Consider the following 23,419-nt stretch of genomic DNA (forward strand, 5'->3'; position numbering starts at 1 on the left):
GTCATTCACCTCCAAATGTGGTTTTTGGGCAGGTTGTAGAAGGAATTCTGTTAAAAAGCCTCTTTCTGAATCTTGCTAGTAGTTTAACTTCATTTTAGAGGAAGCAATTTCCATGTATCTTTCATATTAAGAGGCAATACTGTCAGTACATAAGAACAACCGTACTGGGTCATACATAGGCTCTCCTAGTAGAGTACTTAAAGGCCCCTTACCAGCGAGATACTATCTGCTTGACCAATCACCCATTCATATTTATGTATAGTTTATAGTCTCCTTGATTAATAGGTTAGCTAGATAGCACAAGGCTACAGAAACTCATAAAAAATCTGGAGGAAAATGTGATTTAATTGCTTGTCAGAGTAGATACAATAAAATCCACTATATATGCAATACTATAATATACACTAAACTTGAAATTTGCAGATGCCATCTTGAAAGCACACTATCCACTCAACTCAAAGGCAGATAAGATATGGTAGCTGTGCTTTTGAAAGTGTTGTTTGTGTTTGTTTTTTTCATTTTATTTCAATGGTGCTGTAATTAACTTTATCAGTAAATATGTCGGAAGGAGTACTAAGGCACATTAGTTTTGACATGAATGAACTTGTTCAAGCTATTTTATACATAAAGGTTCCCAATCTCATAACATAAAAAGATGTATTTAAATTAATTGTTGGATTATATAATGCATCACATTTATTTTTTATTTAGTGGATTGATTTTTTTTTCTTGTAATACTAGTGGGCTCTTTCAGGCATATGTTTTTCTCTGAAAATTAAGTAGTAGCATTAACTAAGATTACTACTTATTCCTGCACCATATTGGATTCTTCTGCTGTTTTAGATGGTAAGACTTTTTAATAGAATTTCATTTAATAGAAGAAACTTGCACTGTTGGAAGGCTCTCAAAGCCCTGTTCTGTTTGCTGTCGCAGAACTCTAGATATTGTGGTAAATCTGTGAATGGGATGAGACCTACATTGGAAAAAAAAATCTTCTTTTGTTTGTAGTTTAAACTCACATTATTTATCCAAGATAAGAAGGATCCAATCTAGAAAATATGACACAGGGAAACTAGAGGCTAAAAGGAAATATTGTTTAAAGTACACGTAAAAAACATGATTTAGAACACATGCTATAATTGCTGAGAGGGAATAGTAGGCAGATGACTTATTTTGGAGATTTTTGTCTAAAATATATTAATATTATTAAAGTAAAAGAAAATGTAGCATGAAATGAAGATGAGAAACGTTGTATACTTGGAAGATAAGGGCAACTGGAAGAAAAGAAAATGTATAATTAAATATATGCATTTCACAAGGCTTGAAATGAAAATCTGTTCATTGTTCAAAAAAAAAATCCCATTTCTACAAGGATGCTGTGTATGAATGGAAGACTCTCAAAGATGTCTGAAATGTGTACATTATGTTGGGGCTAGTATTATTCTGATATCCTGAAACTGATTTTTCCATATTAGAGAATAAATGTATTCACTGATCACAAATATATATTATTTAAATACCACGTATTATGAAGGTGTATTGGAGTATATGTTCACTACTGAATGAGACATCTTTGCCTACAAAAGAGAAAAAAGCTACACTCAGGTACCAACTTGTAATTCCAATATTATGTATTCCATATTGTAAAACTAGAATTGCACAAATAGTAGAAAAGGCTTGCCTGTTTTTAGTTATAGGGAACTGTTTTAGAAGTATAGGTCTTCTGCTACTGAAGAATAATTTTGCTCTAAAATAGCTAGATTAAATAATTTATTTTCAGATTCATAAAAGGCATATTATCTGAAGCTTTTAGAATGGTTTTAAAAAGATGCACATTGTAAACTGCCTGCAAATAATTTTGAAGTAGTATTTTTGTTTTGTCCCTTGGCTTTCCCTCTCTCTCCCCCACCCAGTCCCAACTTTTGGGCTAAGTTGTACTAATTGTTCCTGATGGAAGTCAGGGTGTTGTAGAAGTTATATAGAGTACAAGACCCTTTTTTTGGGGAAGTGTGGGTGATAAGACCATGGTCAACCATTGACCACTGTCAATACTGGCACATACCAGGGGAAAAGTGAAAGGCAATAGATTTCCAATCACTTGAGTAATCAACTAATTCTAGGACAATTTGTTAAATACTCCCATCAACAATATGTGCCCAAACCTATGGTTAGAAGAGCTGAAAGAGAAGATTTATTTTATGGGAACTCAGACAGCAATTTAACAACAACAAAATTATGAGCTGGCTTGGGTACACACATTCTCAGAAAAGTGTACTGTACAGAGATTTCATTTTTCATGTGAACTCCCACTTAGTGGTTGGTTATTGATAGATTTTATCTGCTGTCAATCAAAAAGCATCTCCTTTTTTTTTGTATAGTGCCTACAGAGAGGTGCCCCCAATGCCAATCAAGACCTTTGGATGCTATCATAATAATTAATATGTATGGATGTATGTGTTCAGGATTTTCACAAATTCAGATAAAAATACAGTATAATTCCAGTATCCTACATATTGGAGTCCAAATGTGTAGTACACAGATAATAAAGCTCTCACCTCTCACATTGCAACCCCTACAGGCCCATTGGCCTTCATCCCATTTTTGGTCACGTCAACTAACCAGTTTAATTCCAAAGAGCCAAGCTACCCACACAATTAATTCTGCATTTTATGAGTTGCGTCTGGGTTGCAGACATTGAGATAGAAAGGGATCTGAATCAATTGGTGCTCCAGTTTCAAACTGTGTAATCAAACACTGTAAAGGAAAACATACTACTCTACAAATTGGCACATTGTGAATGATTATGGTCTTTGTACCTGCAAGGCTATTTGCAGTCTTGTACCCAACCAAGCTGGAAAGTAGAGATGGGCAAAAAACTTTTTGGTGAAAAACATTTTTTGATTGAAAAAAGCAGATTCAGTGACACCAGAACATCTTGTGAATTCAAATTGTTTAAGTAAAAAAAAATCTCAAAAAAATTATAATGTTTTTTGTTTTAGCATTTTCAAAAGTTTTGATTCTTTGATTCAAAATGACTATGTTTTAAAACTACCTTAATTCTATATCTAAAACTCAGTCAAAATGTTTTGTCTTGGGTTGAACAAATGTTGAAGGTTTTTTTTTTTTTTTTTTTTTTTTGACTCTTCCAAATTGTTAGTGATCAAAAAAATCCATTATTTGCACAATTCTAGTGGAAAGGCTTATGGTGGTGATGTGCCTCAGGCCTTCTTTATTGTACTTATAGTGCTAATATTTTTAAAACTTTGATGATACATTAACTAAGAAGCAGTGCTCATGAACTCATTCAATTTTGTGTGATGTTGCTGACTTTAAAGCAGCAAGGCATATAATTTTTCTAACTGAACAAAACAAAATTTTAAGTTAATACATTAAAAACAATGAAAAATGAGATTGTAACTATGAAGCCTTTCTAATGAATGTGTCAGCAGGAACAATCGTTAGCAGACCATAATGTTTTCAAGAAGTGGACTGTTGACAGCTTATTTTTAATATTATAAGGATTGCTGACCTGCTCAGATCATCCATAGAGCTTGACTGTACCCCCGCTTGGAAGAATGTACCCTTTTTGGCACTGTTTCCAGCACCCCTCTGGATTTATCTGTTAGAATGTGGATCCATGTGGAGGGAGGTGACAAGTGGTGGGTGAAAAGTAGACAGGTCCAGGGGGTTAGGTGATCATAATCTAATTGCATATCATCACCCCGCCCCCCGCCCCTTCATATTTTGAGATAATCTTTTATGGGGATGTGGTTCGTTGTGCCAGCCAGACCCCAAAGCTGGTGTGGAGGCATGGGTGCCCCGGCCTCCTGTGTACCCTACACGTTTTGTGGACCAGCACCTATTCTATGTAACAGTGCAGGTATCTAAAACTGACTCTCTTGATTTGAAGGAAATATATTAGGGCAACCTCCCCAGACACTCGTTCCTTCCTGTGTGTTTTACCATAGGACAAGGCATTTAGGACCTGTGTTATTTGTAAAATTAGGGATTTTATTATTATTATTTATTTATTATTATTATTTTGGTGGTAGATTTATTGTAAATGATTCCATTTGGTCCTATTTGTGTTTGCTTTACAAGTCAACCCTAGATTTTGATTGAAGGCATTTCTGTTAGCCCACCAGATGTTCTCACCAATATCTGGTACACAAATAAATAATATGTTTGAAAAGTAACTTGTATCAGAACTTGCAAAGTCCAATGATGAAAATATGTTGTTCCTTGTTGCTTGGGAAATATCTTCTAATAGTTATTAATTTATTTGAGTTCCACTGTAAGTCTGCTGTAGAAGCTCCCAAAACAGAACATTCAGATTTTGGTTTAGGAGGCTAAATACTGTTTGTAGACAAAAGTTATTAGTAACATTTCTTTTAGCTATTAAAAAGCAAAAGTGAATGACCATTATCTTCTTTATACCAAATAGTGGAGAAGAAAGTGTGTGGTGGTAAACCTCCTGACTCCCAGTCAGATACTTCATGTTGTCTTCCCACCTTAGTCATAAGCTTCCAGTGGGATCAGAATGTGAAATGCTTAATAACAGTTGGGGCCCAGATGTTCAGAAAGACCTCTGCACCCATATAGCCATCTAAATGAGGGCCAGATTTTCAAAAGTTCTAGAACTGGTTTGAAAAAAGAAAATTTGTCATAATGAAAAACTTCAACATTTGTGTTTTGGTCTGAGTGTGAGTGAAGCCTCAAAAATCTTTAAAATTGCCCACAAAAAGGAATTTTCTAAAAAAATCTACAAAAATAACAGGAGTACTTGTGGCACCTTAGAGACTAACAAATTTATTAGAGCATAAGCTTTCGTGGGCTACAACCCACTTCTTCGGATGCGGTTGTAGCCCACGAAAGCTTATGCTCTAATAAATTTGTTAGTCTCTAAGGTGCCACAAGTACTCCTGTTATTTTTTGAGGATACAGACTAACACGGCTGCTACTCTGAAACCTAAAAAAATCTAGACACCCAGGCTAGTTGTGGGTTGCTGCCTGCCTAGTTTCCATTGGAAGGTTTAACAAATTGACACGTTCCCATGGAATGTTTAGATTCTATCAAATCAGCATTTTCCAACTGGAAAATCTGTTCCATCAGAAAATCTTTGACTGGATGTACTTAGCATCCAGGAGCTCTCATTGTGTCAGGTACAGCCAGGGTTGTCCTGTATTGAAAATCTGGCAATTTTTCTTCATACCTAAATTGGAGCTGTGCCCAACTGAAAACCTGGACCATAATGTTCCTAGTTGTTTGTTTCCTCACCAGTAAACTGGATATGATATCTACAGTACATGGGTTGTATGACATAAAGTGGTTATGTATTAATAATGTTAATATCATAATGAGTGACATACTACAGTACTGTTTCCTTTTAAAAATATACTAAATGAGCTGGCTGAGAAATGTATCAAATGAGTTAAATACATTCTTTATTTTGTTTTCTAGTGAACAAACACAAGCCATGGATAGAAACTTCCTATCACGGAGTCATTACTGAAAACAATGATACTGTCATTTTGGATCCTCCTCTTGTTGCTTTGGATAAGGATGCTCCTGTTCCCTTTGCAGGTAGGAAAATACACAAACAATGTAATTTGTGATTGCTGAATGCATGATAACTTACTAGAGAACAGCTGCAAGCAGTTTGTGTGCAGCACAATGATAGTATCATCTAAGTGATACTAATACCATCAAAGGTTCGATTGTCTGTCTGTCGGATTTGGATATTGGGCCCATAGACCTTGAATTGAGATGTTTCAGAATGAATGTCTGCTAATTTGTTGTGGAGGCAGGAGACATTATACATGGTGCATTGCAGTAAGCTTGTACTGCCAACGTTTATTTTTTTTAATGAAAACATGGGGAGATATGTAAGGAAACCTGATTTGATAATATTAATTACCATTCTATTTGCCTAAACAAATCCTATATAACTAAACTATTTTACTGGTAGGTAGTTAAAAAACAGCTGTGGAGTAAACTATGTAAGTAGTATTCAAAGACACTTGCATACTATGTAATGATGCTAGTACTTCATAACAGTCAGAACCAAGAGAGGAAATTTAATGGAGATTTCTGATAAGATTACTTTATGATAGATGTATGCGATATTGAGGATTTTTCCCATATAAAGTCTTTTTTCCCCGTACACTTAGTCTGTCACATTTTGAGCTACTTGAGCAGAAAAATAACAGATAAGCTCCTTGAAGTGCAAAAGAGCTAAAGTGGTTGTTGCATTTAAAAAAATAAAAAACTTGCAAAAAGATGGAAGAATAATAAAAAATAATGGTGATGTAGCGATCATGAAAAGAATGCATGTATTGTATATGAGATTGAGCTGTTTTCCAGTGTGTTAGCCTGGGTGCACATGGGCAAGAATTATCCTGAAGTATAGGTCCATGTTCACTTAAATAACAACTCTCAATCCTTGACTTCCAATATGACAGTACTTAAGTCACGATAAACCATTTCCCCCCCATGATTGTGCTGTTATGCTACTTTATGCTCTGCTCCTGCAAAATGGGGATTCTCAAATATTTTCACAGTGTGAACCTCATTTTAATAGAGAGATTGTCTTGTGGACCAGCACCCTTCTCATCCACAAATGCAGATATTACCTCCTGTCCCTTAAGCAACCAGATAGCAATTGGCAATTACAGGAACAGAAGTATATAAATGTAGTCCATCTGAGCCATCTTTATTTTCAGCTGCTACATGATATTAGAGAGATCCAGTACCACCTGACCAGCCAGACCTCCATAGACTGCCAGCATGTGGTCCCTGGGACACAGATTGAGAACCAGTGCTTGCAAAGTGATTCATGTGGATGGACTCTTATGCTAACATGGATCTCTTTGCAGAATTAGGAAATTAGTTTGCTTCTTTGAGGCTGCCTCTCCTTAGGAGATACTCACTGTCATAAGGCTCAGGGAATTTGTCCTACAAAGATGCTTTTAGGACTAATTGCCTGTGATTGAAGTGCCAATTTTTTGATCACAAGAATGTTTTGTTCTAAACAAGCAACTTGTATTTTAAGTATTTGTCAACGACTCCTTAAAAACCAGAAAAATATACCCTATGTGATTAACAGTTACTTTATGTGTGGTGTGTTTGAGCATCACTCGTTTTGTATGGTATTACCTTCCTCTTCAAAATTAGATATCTTTTCACAGATGTGCAATTAATTCTTCTAGTCATACATTAAAAGTGATAATACGGTCTAATGTGCAGTTGCATTAATTAAAAAACACATCTTTCACCATCTACTTGTACAGTTATTTGAAACAAGGTAGAAATATTAGGTACACATACTGTTCTCATTTATATGTTATTAACGCCTTGCTGACTGATATTTAGTTTAATTCCTTGCTCAAAACTCCATAATGCTCATGGTTTGTTTGGTTTTATAAGGGATCAATCAATGTGCGTGTCTTAATTATAATATTTTTCCCTTGCCATTTATGACAGTCCTCTGGAAGATTGGATTTGAGATCTTTCTCTCTCACACAGACAGATTTATTTATTTTGATAAAGTTGCTCATGAGTCCTGGGTGTTTACATTGATTTTTTAAAAATGTATTTAATGTATTCATTCATTTAATTTATTTTGTCTTATTTCATTTTGTATCCCTTGCATGTACTATATTTGATGTGTTATGTAAGAGGTGAACACGAGGAAAACAATATGCAGGTTTTTGCGCCAGTACCTTGCCAGTTTCACTTTTAAGTTCATGCCCAGTTAATATTGTATAATATTTGGCACTAGTTCAAATAGCCTTGTAACAGATATGCTTTCTAGTCTATCCAAAATTCTACATTCCTTATTGAGCTGTACTCTTAATTTCCTTTTATTTTCAAAGAATAAGAGCCTAGATTCCATTGAAGTTTGAATAACCAAAATATTTAATTCCCTGTATTGGTTGCCTAGCATTCACTTTGTCTACAATTCCATAACAAAAAGCAAACCGAAACAACTAACTTTGTGGTATTCTGAATCCAGTTTCACTGGTTCTGTTTATCATGACAGAGAAATTTCCTTACACTTATCTAGAAAATTTCTGCTTTAATATCCCAGAAGTTTGTTTGATTTATTTGCCCATTTTGTGAGACTGTAGGCTGGTGGCAGGGCATTTCCAATAGTTAATGGAATTGATTCTAGAGTTACCGTCATCCAAAACTTTTTCCTCAAAACATTGGCTAAACAGAGTTTAAATCATCTGATCTTCATAGCGTGTTACACAGCCTGTTGGCTCACCTGTGAGAGGAAGATGAATGGGGAGTTTGACGTTATATCATTTTGAATTTTATTTTATAATTTGCATTTTGTACAAGAGTGTAGAGTGAGTTTTGGAAGGTGCAAATTGAAAGTATACAGTAAGCAAATACTACTGAGCACTATACTGAAGTTTTAGAGTATTATCCATCACTATCCTTATATACTCCTCCTATCCAGTGTTTTGCACTGTACAGATATTAATACTAAGTTTTAATTGTATATATTTGTTCATTTGCCCTTGCCTTTTTCTACAGTTATTTGGAGAAGCCACTTACCTACAGTTGCTATACCTCAGATCTATTTTCAATTACATCAAGCTCCTCCTTTTTTATTGATTTAGTTGTGAGTCAACTGTGTGCTAATCTGAGTGCAAAATACTTCTAACTCTTCCACTGATGTAAATAAATGAGTCAGATCTATCCTGGTATTGATCCTTGTGGCAGTCCACTGCTCTCTTACCAACAAACTGTTGCCATTCACAAATCAGGCCTGTATCCGCCTAAATAGCTTGTCTCATTTCTTACAATTACCTTTATCGATTTATTGTATTTATGTGGGTATATCAAAAGATTTCCTGAAGTCCAGTTAAATTATGTTTATGGCTTTTTTAAAAGATGTGTTAGGTATGGAATTTCCCATTTGTGAATTTATCCTTCTGTCTTCAATCATATCAGAGCTTTTGAGGTCCTACATTCCATTCCCATATCTTTCCCTATTGCTGCAGCCCACTTTTAGATTTTTATAGTTTTTTGGGATCTTTTATTCAAAAGCTCTAAGATAATATAGTCCAGATTCAGGAAAGCATCCCTATTGAGGAGATTGACTCTGTGCTGCACTAGAAGCATTGCTAAAATTAAACATGTGCTTTCCTGAATCGGGGCCATAGCTGTTGCACTAGCTTTCTCATAGTTCATTCTAGTGCATCAGTTTTCAAATAGCTTTTAAGAGCTAAGCATTTATTCTTTTAAAAGTGTGTGTGCAGATATGTATTTATATATGAATGTGTGTGTGTATATATAGGGTGCATGTATGGATGGATGCTAGTTATGGGTACATCTTTCTTGCTTTTCAGAATTCTGGCCGGCATAAATCCCATATATCTCTAGTAACTTATATACTTACAAAACAAAACACCTCCCCCCAACATTGTGTTTCAATGAACTAGTTAAAATATCAGAGACAACAACATAGTTACCTAGTTGTCTGTTACGTGGGCTATGCAAGTGTTATGGTGTCCTTCACTACTCACTTTCTTGCTTTTAAGTATTTGGGTTTCCTCAGAGGGTTTCATACCTATCCCATCAAACTGGTTTAGGAAGCAAAGCCCTTTTTGCTTTGGGAATTTTTCCATTTTTGCTTTCTACAGTTTTCAGAGTTTCTTCTATGTATGTAAATGGGCCAGATTCTCACTCCTTTCACCAAACCCTTTGCACTGCCCACCTGAGAATTCCCCTGGTGGGGGAGGAGGTCTCAGTTGGCATCAGGTTGGTGAAGCCAGGTCCTATGCCAATCCCCCACTTCTGACACACCCCAGTGGACAAGGGGCAGATCATGGTAAGGTGGGATGGGAACAGATCTTTGCCAGTTTTCACTAGGGTGTGATCCTTTGGGAAACATACACAGGCAATGTAAGTTAGAGCAGCCTTTATGAGTTCACTTACACTGGAGCTCACTTACACTGGGTGAGAGCAGGTTCAGAGATTAGAGCAAGTCCAATGGTGCTTATTGGCTGTAAATATGCCAGATTCAGCTGGGGCAGAAATCTTCAGTGCAGGTGCAGTGTAGGGCTGTCACACAGCTCCTGGAATGGGGGATGGGGTGGAGGAAGGCGTGTCTGTAGTACTGAGCACTATGGGGATTATTGGTCTACTTGAGGATGCAGAGGAGCATGGATCAGGCGGCTGTAAATTAGATCAGCTCTGACTTATACAGGGACACATTGGTCCCTGCACCAAAAGCTGGGTGGTACAAAGGTGGCTTGAAGCACTGCTGTGCCTCCATCCGCTCCGGGCTAAGCTTTCTGTGGGGCACAGCAAAGAACTTGTCTCCTGCTTCTTCTCTGCAGCAAAGCACACAATGGTAGAGCTAAGCTGCTATTGACACATTGGCTATTTAATTTGGGATTAGTGCTATGAAGAATAACTTTCTATTGGTTGGTCATAAATATCTGGCTATAGAGTTCTGTCCATATTCAGACTTTCTAGCTTCTTAAACATCAGCAGTGGCATAGTCTTTACTTCCTTCAGGATTTCTGCCTCTTTTCTTGGGAACTTTAATGTTGTTTCTGGCATCTGTTTCTTTTTCTCTTTTGAGAACAATTAGGCGAATGTTTTATTCATGATGTTAACTCCTTCTATTGATGCATAAATCACATGAATTTCAGAGTCTTTCTTATGGTGTGTTCACAAGTAAATATGTTTGCAGTATTCTGAAAATCTCTCCTTTCTTTCAGCATTGGGTGGTAGTAAAAGCTGGTGCCTAGAAGTAATGTTACTAAGGTGGGCCGATGGGATGGGATTGGGGTAGATCATGGGTACTATTCAGAGTTGCCAGTTCTCATGATTTTATCACAAGTCTTGCAATATTTGGGGGTTTTCTTAAAGCCCCAATTCCCATGTGAGAATATTGGCTTTTCATTTTTACAGAATGAACATTTCTGGCCCTCATGATTGTGGGGAAAAAATGCTTGAAAATGTGGCTACTAAAGACTCAGGTGCGAGAAGGAAAATTAAAAAATCCCAAATGTATTATTTTTAAAAAATCTCAATATTATTTTAAGTCAAGTCATATGATTTTTGGAGCCCAACTCATGTTTTTTGCATGCTTGTGGCTGGTGATACTGTACCCTACAAACTTACACTGAGCATGCTCCTAATGCATATCTGTGCCTGGAAGTTTCTAAAATAACTGTGTGTGTCTCAGGCACAACCAAGCTCTTAAACATTAACTTCCGTGGCTCTCTGGTTACAGCCTGGTGTGATTTCTTTCGATACACAGCATGCATTGCGCTAATGTTGTCACACCAACTTTGAATCTATATGGAGACATGAACTGTCATCTCAGGGTAGGTTATTGTCCACTGTCCCCCCCCCACCTTGGTTAATGTTTTCTTTTTAAAAAAATTTAACCCCCCCCCCAAAATACTTTAATGACACGCCTTCAGGGAAAACCATTGAGTTGAAAAAGGGATTCTTCCCAAAAAGCCACATAGTTCTAAATTAGAGTTGCATTGGCCTGAAGATTGGCAGTAGAACACAATCAGCTGTTGCACACAAGATACATGATGTGGGATGACCTCAGGAATCAGGTTTTCTAACAGTAAGGTTAGTCATAGCACAGAGTCACTCTGGCCGCAGATAGGGAGAGCTCAACTGAATCAATATGACAGTAACTTATCTAAATATATATTTTTTTTAAATGTACAAAACTGTGCAATATTTTTGAGGGGGTGTAGTTTGTTTTGTTTGTTACTTTGGGAAGTAAGGGGAGGAGGCCTTATTTTATCCTTATAGTTTGGCTGCATTTTCCAGCAGAATTTACTGCTGAGCATCATGTCCCCACCGAAGAGAATGCTGGAGTGTTGTACTGAGTAGGAGCTTGGCTGTCTGTGGTGTTTCTAGCTATTGCAGAACTGAAGAAGAAAAAAGATAACATTTAGACCAGGATAGAGAGGAATATTCTTCTTTTCCTTGAAGCATTCAGAACGTAGAGTCTGATTCACAACTACGTTTTTCTGCTGGTGGACTTCCACTGAACTCAATGATGAACTTACACTGAGGTAAAATTGGAGGAATGCTGTAGTGAATCAGGGCCGTTAACTCTGAAATTTCTCTGGCTTTATCAATAGGTTTGTAGGTCACCTGTTTAAAAATGGTCATTTTGGTTCTCAAATGCTTGCCCTCTTGGCACCACACACATATGTGCTCCATGTGTGTATGTCTTCACCTAAGTAGTACTATATAGTTCACTGCTTGCAAATCAGATTTCCTTTGCAAATGAAATCCTAATCTCCGACTGACTTTACCATTTTACCTGGACCTTAAAAAGGAAAGGTAGACAATGAAATAAAAATGTATGGTTGTTTGATCATTCACATACACTTTCACCCTCTCAAGCAAATCATTGACATTTTCACAGTTAATAGGAAAATTCTTATTCCCAAGTGTACCCTGACAAATCCAGCTGTAGTAGCCCACTTGATCCATGGCTTGAACACAAAACCCCATTTTTCTGTAGGACTCTCCTGAGCGGTTTACAGACTTTCAAAAAGTGTAGCATTCCTGGTAGTGATGGTTTATCAACTGGTAAACAGAGCTCAGCAGTAACAGAGCACAATTTTTATTTTGTTACTTCTTAACATAAAAAACGTGGATGTTATTCTTCAAATTGAGACTCTGAATAATCTCTTTTACCTTTCACTGGCAGTAAGGCATAAAACACGCTGTCAGATTTATGGTGCTCAGAATATATTGGTTTTAAATATTTTAACCTTATAGTAAAGCATGACCAAAAGTTTGAACTTTAAATTAAGCATTGAAGGTGTTTGTAACAAATCACCTGCTGAACAGCTTTTATTTTAGAAATTTTTAGTATAGCATAATTGTTTAAGACATTTAGGGCATGTCTACACTTGCCATTTAAAGCGCAAAAAGTCCCTTTTCACACAAAAACCGCAGGAGCGTCTACACTTGCACTCAGAAGTTTCACCGCAAACAGAAAACCACCTCCACGAGAGGCGTATAGTTCTTACTGGTGATACTTTTACGGTGATGTGCAAGTGAAGACATGTTCTTCCTGTTTACACAGCTTTTAGCCTCTGGAGGATATCTCACAGTGCCTAGGTGACCACTCTGGCCAGCTGAGCAAACGATCACCTGCTTGGAGCAATGCTGAGCTACTGGAGCTGATCAGTGCCTGGGGAAAGGAGGCTGTGGAGGGACCCAGGATGCCCCATGATCATCCCCCGCACTCCCCCCAAGGCCTATCCTCAAAATGGAGAGAGCTGCACTGTGGGATAGCTGCCCTCAGTGCGCTGCTCTCATCAGTGATGGAAGTGCTGCAAATGTGAACACGATGTGACGCCTGTGGAAGTAAGTGAGAACACAAACCAGCACTTTTCTTTCACCGGTTCTCTATCACCAGTGAAACTGACAGCGCAAAAACTCTGCAAGTGTGACATAGTCTCAGTGTAGCCCTTAAAAACCAAAAATGATGCTCTTGATGGGGAACATAGCCCATGGAGAATAAAAGTGCCCTAAAAATTTGGCAGTAGCACACTCGGCTGCAGAAGATACAGGATTAGGAATGACCTCAAGGCTACTGTTTTCCATGCAGTAAGGTTAGGCATGATAGGAGATGCTTAGGCTCCAGATACAGAGAAATCCATCAATCTCTCTGTTATAGTGACCTCTGTTGGCTAGCTCATGAATCTCAGACAAGTCTCTCCTTGTCTGCTGAGTTTAACTGTCTTTTTAGTTGCCATGGCAGTAGTCAAAAATAGGGTATTTTAATGACTTTGCTTTAAGTCTAAAAGGTTCAACCCACTCAGATTGTTCTCACAAGCCTTTTAGTTGTTGCCCAGTAGTCTGTGTCTAGAGTAGGACTTGAGCGGTCATGAAGGAATTTAGACTTATATGCCTAGATCCTGTGCTGTGAAAATAAGTGTGAGATGCTTCTTGTATTCTAAAGGATAATGCTAAGTAATGATAATAGTGGAGTACAGTGTATTTTACCTTAAAATGCCAAATTATTTGAAGTAAGGAAGTTAATAGGTTGGTGATTGATTGATTTAAAGGCTCTTGTCTACCTTTACTCATGATATGAAGGAACTTTTTGGATGTTATGCAATCAGCCTTGTACATTAACTTTCACTCAAAGGAATAATACCAGGTTAGAAATTGTATTTATTAAAAAGCAAATGTCTTGATGTTATTAATAATAGCTTAGATAATTAAAACTGCAGATATATATATTTTTAAATGTTGTTTTATTTTTCACTGTTTGCTCATCTTGGACAAAAACAAGATGCCATAAGTTAGTCACTTTCTGGTTCTTGTGCACCAACATAATGCTACAGTTTTTGGGTTGCAAAATATGGTGGAATTAAACATTTCCCATGAAAACTTTTTTCAATTTAAACATAAAATTTAAAATATAATGTTATTATTAATATCAATTTTCATAAAAACTTGTTTTAGCAAAACCCAAATGTTGGATCTAAGCTGTATGACAGTGTGTCCCTTTAACTTAATCTGTAATGATATCTCCTGTTTAGGGAATGTTGCTAAATGAATACAACTGCTTGTATAATGCAGTGCAATGAATAGGAATGAAACGTTCGTGTGCTTTTAGTATTACAAGAAAAAAGGAATGAGTAAATTCATTAGTGTGAGGTTCAGCTGTGTGTATAATTGGTTAAAATACTCAGTGAGTTGTACAACATTCAGCTTAAAAAAAACGTTCTAGTAAAATATTGTTTCATGTATTCACTTGCACCTACATTATTCTTTTGCACTTTTTAAAAACAAAAGTGTTACTATGTGAAGTTGAAATTTGAGTTAGTTTTTTACAAATAAAATTTTTATATGGGAAACTAATATAGAATAATACTTGCTAGTACTAAGCCACAAACTAAGACCGAAACAGGATTTGGAGGTCTAATTTGCAATGCTTTTTTTGCCTTTGACCTACGGCATTTGTGATCTTGTCATCATGGAATCTCTGGGCAATCTTGTCATGAAATTTGTAAGCTGTTCAGAAGCCATGAGACAGTAAGATGGGAATTGATCCATGCATGGACCAGAGCCATACATCTCTGTTGGTAACACACTTAGGAGTTGTTGTCATGCTCCATTTGTGGCTCAAGATTCTGCATTATGTTGGCTCTTGTGCAGCTTCATTGAAAATGGGGAGTTGTCTGGCTATACCAAAAGAAGAACAGGAGACATTTGACATGGGTTTAACTTTATAATTAGATGTCTGGGACTACCCACAGATAAAAGTGTACAGTGCAGGTTACCCATGTTTTTTCCATAATTACCCAGGGCTCTTACCAGCTCCCCCTCTTTGTTCAGCCAGGTCCCTCCAGCAAATGTATTGCCAGGACCTTTCCATCCACCCTCCTCCTAAGAGGGTTAAGGTGGGCTTAAAGAATGGGGGGTTGGCTCCCTCCCGTACCAATCTTAGGCGTCCTCCCCCCCATTAGTTCCTTTAACGAACACCTCTTTTTAAGTCCTTTTCCAAGCCATTTATCCAGTCACTGTATGCCTTTCCTATGGAGTACCTGCACTGGACATCTGCCCTACGCTTAAATAATGAGTTGCGACATATGGCCTACTGCCCATCATGCCATGCATGAACTGAGTCCTTCCTGAACCCGTTATGGGAAAGGTAAAAAAAACAAACCAACCAACTGCACCCAAGCCAATATGGTGGTAGGGGAAAAATTCCTTCCCAGTCCCCCTAAAAAGGGATGGCTAGCATAAATGCTCACAGCAGGTCTTGACCAAACCTGGTATTGTACAACATAGAGGGGAGGGAGGGTGGGTCCTGCTTCAGACTGCTCCATGTAAAAGGCTTCAGGCCCAGGGCTTCCCCTTTTAAACCCTGGATTCCTAGGGGATGAGTCAGTGACCACCCTGACCCTTTTGCAGCAGTTTTCATCTCTCCCCCCGCCCCCCCCCCCAAGCCATAAAGCACTGTTCCCTTCATTTGAGCAGCCAGGCAAACACCCCCCCCCCCCCCATTAAAGGTGTAGGGCAGTCAACCTTGCCATGTGAATGCTACTGAATTTGCTCAATAATCTAAATTTCTTCAGTGAGGGTAAATGGAATGCTGGGAATCAACAATGGTGTATTATAGTCATTCGAACAGAAGAATCCTATAGCAATCATGCATTTGTACAACCAAGACTCCCATAACCGGAGATAGAGATATGAACCTAAAAAAATTAGGAGTCGTTACTTGTTCTTTTTTTTCTTTAAGGCTGTATGCTTGCTCACACAGAAGAAGGTTAACATTTTTAATTTTACTGTGTTTTTGTTTTTTTAGAGATTTGATATTAGGTTTGATATCCATGCGGTTCCCTTTAGTGCTCATTGAGAGTGAAGGTGAATTTGATTTTGACTTGTAAAACTGGGAATCAGTCCAGTAACAAGCTATTCCTGCTAAATGAGTCAACACTTAAGCTACAGACTTTCCAAGGTCAGTTTTGAAGCACAACCATTTGTTCTCAGTTTATAAGTATTTATGGAATTTTTTGAAAATAAAGTGAAAACCATCAACAAATGGATATTTTCAGATAACACTAATCTTGTACAGTAAATTCCAGCAAACTTGTTAAAATAATTTAGGCTTGGACATGGTCCTACTAATGAACACACAAGACCTATTATGGGGCAGTAGGCAATTAGGCAATTTTAAAAGATTTTAAATCTTGACTCAAATGTGTTAAACTCTCAGAGACAATGGAAGTAATAGTAATTTGTAGTAATTTCCAAGCACTGTGCATGTTATGTCCTTTTGCAAGGACATAGATGCAAAAAATGACACCACACAACAGGATTAGCCAATTATGATATCCTGTTCATGTTGGAAAAATAATTTTCTCATTATGAACAAAGTAACTGTATCTGAATTTGTACTTGAAATATCAAACTATTAATTTCAGTGAATTGCCTGTATTACAATATTTCTTTGCAGTAAAACACCTTAAATGTCCGCCCCATGTCCACAAAAATAATTTACCTAATTGAGGTGTACGTTAAAGGCAGAACAAAATTGCCCTGGAAAGCAAGGAGACATTTTAAAGCAATTGTTTAAGATAGGTAGTGGCCTATTGGAAGGCATTCTTCGTGTAAGGTTTAGATAGTGATTCTACAAAGAGAGATGGGTAAAAAATAGAAATGATAATTGGTAAGAATAAAATACTTGGCTTCTTGGCTCATTTTATCCCAGCCCTCCAAAATTTGAGTGGGTTGTAGTTTGAATAAATGAGAGAAACTCTCATTGATGTCAAAGGGGCCAGCATATCACCCATAGTTTTGGTTATGATCTATCATTAAGAGAATTTAAATTCTAAAAGTTTGAGAGGGGAATGTCAGAAACTCACATTATGATTTTTTATGTGTACACTCTTAGGGTATGTCTACACTACGAGAGTAGTTCGATTTTAGTTAAATCGAATATGTGGAGTCGATATTACAAAGTCGAACGTGTGTGTCCACACTAAGGACAGTAATTCGACTTTGTCAGTCCACACTAACGGGGCAAGCGTCGACATTGGAAGCGGTGCACTGTGGGCAGCTATCCCACAGTTCCCGCAGTCCCCGCTGCCCATTGGAATTCTGGGTCGAGCCGCCATTGCCTTCTGGGTAAAAAAATGTGTCGAGGGTGCTTTTGGGTAACTGTCGTCATCCAACCGTCACTCCCGCCCTCCCTCCCTGAAAGCGCCGGCGGGAAATCAGTTCGCGCACTTTTCTGGTCAGTGACAGCGCGGACGCCACAGCACTGCGAGCATGGATCCCGCTGTGACCATCGCTGCAGTTGTGGCCGTTGTCAACGCATCGCAGCTCATCATCGACCTTTCACTGAGGCAGATAGAGAGAAATCAGGCGAGGAGGCTACGGCACCGGGGTCAGGACCTGAACTCCGAGAGTAGCACACGCCTGTCTGAAACCACGACACCCAGTGCCGAGGACATCACGGTGGCAATGGGTCTTGTGGATACTGTGGAACGGCGATTCTGGGCCCGTGAAACAAGCACGGACTGGTGGGACCGCATAGTGCTTCAGGTCTGGGATGAATCCCAGTGGCTGCGAAACTTTCGCATGCGGAAGGGGACTTTCCTCGAACTTTGTGAGTTGCTGTCCCCTGCCCTGAAGCGCAAGGACACCCGGATGCGAGCAGCCCTGACTGTCCAGAAGCGAGTGGCCATAGCCCTCTGGAAGCTCGCAACGCCGGACAGCTACCGGTCAGTCGCGAACCAGTTTGGCGTGGGCAAGTCTACCGTGGGGGTTGTTGTCATGCAAGTAGCCAAGGCAATCGTGAAGGTACTGCTGTCAAAGGTAGTGACCCTGGGAAACGCGCAGGCCATCATAGATGGCTTCGCCGCGATGGGATTCCCAAACTGCGGTGGGGCTATAGATGGGACTCACATCCCTATCCTGGGACCGGACCACCAGGCCAGCCAGTACATCAACCGAAAGGGCTACTTTTCAATGGTGCTGCAAGCACTGGTGGACCATAAGGGACGTTTTACTAACATCAACGTTGGATGGCCGGGCAAGGTTCATGACGCTCGCGTGTTCAGGAACTCTGGTCTGTTTAGAAGGCTGCAGGAAGGTATTTACTTCCCGGACCACAAAATAACTCTTGGGGATGTGGAGATGCCTACAGTGATCCTCGGGGACCCAGCATACCCGCTAATGCCCTGGCTCATGAAGCCCTATACTGGCGCCCTGGACACAGAAAAAGAACTGTTCAACTACCGGCTCAGCAAGTGCAGAATGGTGGTGGAGTGTGCTTTTGGCCGTCTCAAGGGGAGATGGAGAAGCTTACTGACTCGCTGTGATCTCAGCGAAACCAATATCCCCATTGTTATTGCAGCTTGCTGTGTGCTCCACAATCTCTGTGAGAGCAAGGGGGAGACCTTTATGGTGGGGTGGGAGGTTGAGGCAAATCGCCTGGCTGCTGATTACTCCCAGCCAGACAGCCGGGAGATTAGAAGAGCCCAGCGGGACGCACTGTGCATCCGGGAGGCTTTGAAAGACAGTTTCCAGACTGAGCAGGGTCACCAGTGAATTTTAAGTTTGTGGACTCAGAACCTGAACTTGCCACCGTTTCTTTACCCAGTTACCGTTGACTATCCTCTCCAGTTACATACCCCCTTCACCCCCTTCCCAAAAAATAAAATCTGTTCTGTTTTGTTAATGAACACCGTTGTCTTTATTACTGTTTTCGCGGGAATGTTTTAAACCTGGGACGCAGACTGTGGCGGGGTGCGGGTTTACTGTTGTGATGCAAATGATGCTTCTAAACTCCAGGAATGACGGGTTCCGCAGTGGTGGACTGGTTGTTTCAACAGAGCCTGCCAGCCCTCCTGGGCGGGACAGCGTGTATGTGTCGGCTATGTGACTGTCTGGCAGGGGGAGGAGGGTTACAGCTCCCCTGCTGCGGGGCTCTGTGATGCATTAGATCTGTAACTGCCCTCCCCCGCCACAAAGTCACAGAGCAACCCCCCCCCCCCCAGAACACGAAAACCACCTCCCAGATTGAACAGGGTCACTAGTCACTGCACTGGGTATGTGTCCTGATCCTGGACCTGACCCCGCCTCTGTACCCTGGTAAAGGTGACTGTCCTGTCCAATTACCATGCCCCTTCCCCTCGTTCAGACAGACTCTCCTCCAAAATAAAATCATGGAAACAGTAATTAACAGAAACGAATATTTTATTATGAACCACACATGAAACGTGGGGGTTGAAACTTGCACGGGGGCTTCTGTGAGGTGTGTAGGAAAGGACTTTTAAAATTTTGGGGAATGAGAGCCTTCTAGTGCTAGAGCAGTCTGCAGGGGTTGACTGAAAGTTTTAACGGCCCTTGCCGCCCCTCCTTCTTTGTACTTTGGGTGAGGGGGGTGTGGGACTTGGTGGCGGGGGAGGGCGGTTAGAGATAGACCGCAGCGGGGCTCTGTCCTCCTGCCTCCGGTCTTGCAGAACATCCACAAGGCGCCGGAGCGTGTCCGTTTGCTCCCTCAGAAGTCCAAGCAGCTTTTCAGTAGCCTGCTGGTCCTCCTGACGCCACCTCTCCTCCCGTTCCATGACTGCTCGGTGCATTTGGGACAAGTTCTCCCTCCACTGTGTCTGCTGGGCTGCCTGGGCTCGGGAACAGCTCATTAGTTCTGAGAACATGTCCTCCCGCGTCTTCTTCTTCCTCCTCCTAATCTGCGCTAGCCTCTGGGAGTGTGCTGACAGGCTGGGTTGGGAGACAGTCGCAGATGTGTCTGTGTGAATGGGAAAAATGGAGTGAATTCCTGAGACAGATAAATGAAGTTGTGTACAAAGAACCTAGTCTTTCTCTGTGAACAAGACCATGCACTGCACCTCTCACATGCGCACTCAGGACAAGGTCGAATTTTCGGCCATCGCCTTCAGTGCCTGGGGTCCTGCAGTGGTCTTGCAGTTATCTGAGAAGCGTGGCAGGACACCTGAACTTCTGTAGCGTGCAATCATGGTAAGCCGTAGACTTCTGGCTGCTTAAAACTGTACTAGTAGCACTGGCCTCCTTTCACATTGAAAGCAATGCCAGTCTCTGCTGCCAGCAATCAGGACAGCATGAACTATGCCCCTGTCCCACCCCCTCGCGGCTGTTCCAGGGAAAGATCCCTGTATGCTGCCCCTCTCCCTCCACCGCGTGGCTGTAAAGCAGTCCCAATACTAACATTCCCCTCCCTAATTCAAAGCAGGGCGTAATGAGCGACATCACCCTGCTGAGGATCTCGGAGTCCCAGAGGGAAAGGATGTTTCGAGAAAGCCTTCAGAAACCAGGGCCGTTTGCCGCTATGCTCTGCAGGGCAATGATACCAGACTATCTGATGGTGTCGTGGCGCGGTAACGTGTCCTACCACGGAGGGCCCAATAAGATCGCCCTACCCAGGAACCTGATGAACAGGCTGGAAATGTACCTTCTTGAGACCTACGAGGAGTTCTCCTATGAGGATTTCGCCTCCATCCCCGGCCATATTGACCGGATTTTCGCGTAGGTGCACTGGGACTAAAGAGTGGAGCGTCTTGGGCAGCATAATCATGACTTACCGGACATTGTAAAAAAAATTTTAAATACTTGGGACTAAATTGTGAAGAGCCTAAGGCAGACAAATCATGAAAAACCCTTTGTTACGATTGTAAATATTCCAGTTTTTTTGCAGTTAATTGTTTACATGTTTAAGCACTTTAATAAACAGCCATTGTTAATATTATAAATATTCTAGTTCTTGTAAAAATAAATGTTTAGATATTTAAAGCACTCACTGCTTGATCCTTCCCCTGATTCTGTCTCCGGGGTAAGGGATGGGGACGGTTGGTAGGGGATCTCGGTAAGGGTGATGAAGAGCTCCTGGCTGTCGGGGAAATCAGCGGTGCCAGCGCTGTCGACTGCCTCGTCCTCCTCATCTCCTTCTTCATCTTCCCCGTCCGCTAACATGTCCGACGAGGAACCTGCCGCGGACAATATCCCATCCTCAGAGTCCACGGTCAGTGGTGGGGTAGTGGTGGCGGCCGCACCTAGGATGGAATGCAGTGCCTCGTAGAAACGGGATGTGTGGGGATGGGATCCGGAGCGTCCGTTTGCCTCTTTGGTTTTTTGGTAGCCTTGTCTCAGCTCCTTGATTTTCACGCGGCACTGCGTTGCATCCCGGCTGTATCCTCTCTCTGCCATGGCTTTAGAGATCTTCTCGTAGATCTTTGCATTCCGTCTTTTGGAGCGCAGCTCTGAAAGCACGGACTCATCGCCCCACACAGCGATGAGATCCAAGACTTCCCGATCAGTCCATGCTGGGGCCCTCCTTCTATTAGATTGCATGACCATCTCTGCTGGAGAGCTCTGCATCGTTGCCAGTGCTGCTGAGCTCGCCACGCTGTCCAAACAGGGAATGAGATTCAAACTGGCCAGACAGGAAAAGGAATTCAAATTTTCCCGGGGCTTTTCCTGTGTGGCTGATCAGAGCATCCGAGCTCGGACTGCTGTCCAGAGCGTCAACAGAGTGGTGCACTGTGGGATAGCTCCCGGAGCTATTACCGTCGATTTCCATCCACACCTAGCCTAATTCGATATGGCCATTTCGAATTTAGCGCTACTCCTCTCGTTTTGGAGGAGTACAGAAGTCGAATTTAAGAGAGCTCTATGTCGAACTAAATAGCTTCGTGGTGTGGACGGGTGCAGGGTTAATTCGATGTAACGGCGCTAAATTCGACATAAAAGCCTAGTGTAGACCAGGCCTAAGAGAGCTCTATGTCGAACTAAATAGCTTCGTGGTGTGGACGGGTGCAGGGTTAATTCGATGTAACGGCGCTAAATTCGACATAAAAGCCTAGTGTAGACCAGGCCTTAAACACATGATTAGAAGCATTATTTAATGGGGTTTTCTAAAGCACTATCAAACTTTACTTCCAAGTCCTACTGTTAATGTACAAAATTGCATGCACAAATCAGGTCTTTATGCACAAATCAGGTCTGCGAACTCAAGGTCTAGATAAGATTCAAGCTACTATTGAATGGTAGTAATCATGTCTTGATTTTAGAGCCTAACTCAAACTAATAATAATAAATAGCTTCCTGAGTAAGCCCCTATGCTTTGTGATGGAAAAGTATGAGGACCAATTCTGTGTGTGGAACTCTCTTTGAAGTCAGTATGAATTTTGCACATGGAGGGAATTTCGATGTGCTTAAAATAGTGCTTGCCAAAAGTGTGTGAGCCTGTGAAAATAATTAATAAAATAATAATAAAAATAATAAAAAACTCTGCAGTCAGATTTCTTGGTGATCATTGAAAAGCCCAATATCAGTTGTGGCTTGATTGCTTCAGAGCATAGTAGGTACATCTAAGCAGAATGAAATGTAGCTCTGTGCTGGTTGATGATCTAGGTGTGTTCTGATATTTCATTGATTTCAAGTGAATAATAAAAAGATGATAGAAGACAGCAAGTCCAAAGGAGGGCCAGCAGCAAAATGTATGAGAAATGAACATGGTTATATTGTTGCATGCTCTCTATCTTGCTGCATGGGGCAATGGGGAAGGAGGTTTGGGTCTCTCCAGCATGTGGTGATCAAGAATCACCCATCAACCCAACTCATCCTCTTTGCAGTGAAGATGCAAGCTAAATCACTCAAGTACTTGTAGTTCTACACTGCATTCCTACGGTTCCCCCCCAAAGGGCAGACATATTCTGCCACAATTGACACCATTGACTGGAAAAGAATCCTAGAGCATCTTAGCACAAAGAACCATGGGATATGCTAGGCTAAGCAGGTGCTCAGACCCAGATGCCAGTGTAGGCATAGTTTTACTCTCAACATTTGAGCAATGTAGTGGGAAAGCTGACTAAAATGGAGTGGGTTCTCAGAGATGGGTGG

The 23,419-nt window shown here is 40.6% G+C and overlaps 1 protein-coding gene across 1 annotated transcript in view; it reads left to right on the plus strand.

Annotated features, from left to right (window-relative positions):
• The window catches only part of CLSTN2 (calsyntenin 2), a 385,405-nt gene that overhangs the window by 8,558 nt on the left and 353,428 nt on the right, over window positions 1-23,419 (plus strand). The window contains exon 2 of the mRNA XM_065411406.1: window positions 5,462-5,584. Within this exon, the coding sequence (XP_065267478.1) occupies window positions 5,462-5,584 (123 nt within the window). The remainder of the gene's footprint in view (window positions 1-5,461; window positions 5,585-23,419) is intronic.

This window comes from Emys orbicularis, chromosome 9, assembly GCF_028017835.1.
Source record: "Emys orbicularis isolate rEmyOrb1 chromosome 9, rEmyOrb1.hap1, whole genome shotgun sequence".
NCBI lineage: Eukaryota > Metazoa > Chordata > Testudines > Emydidae > Emys > Emys orbicularis.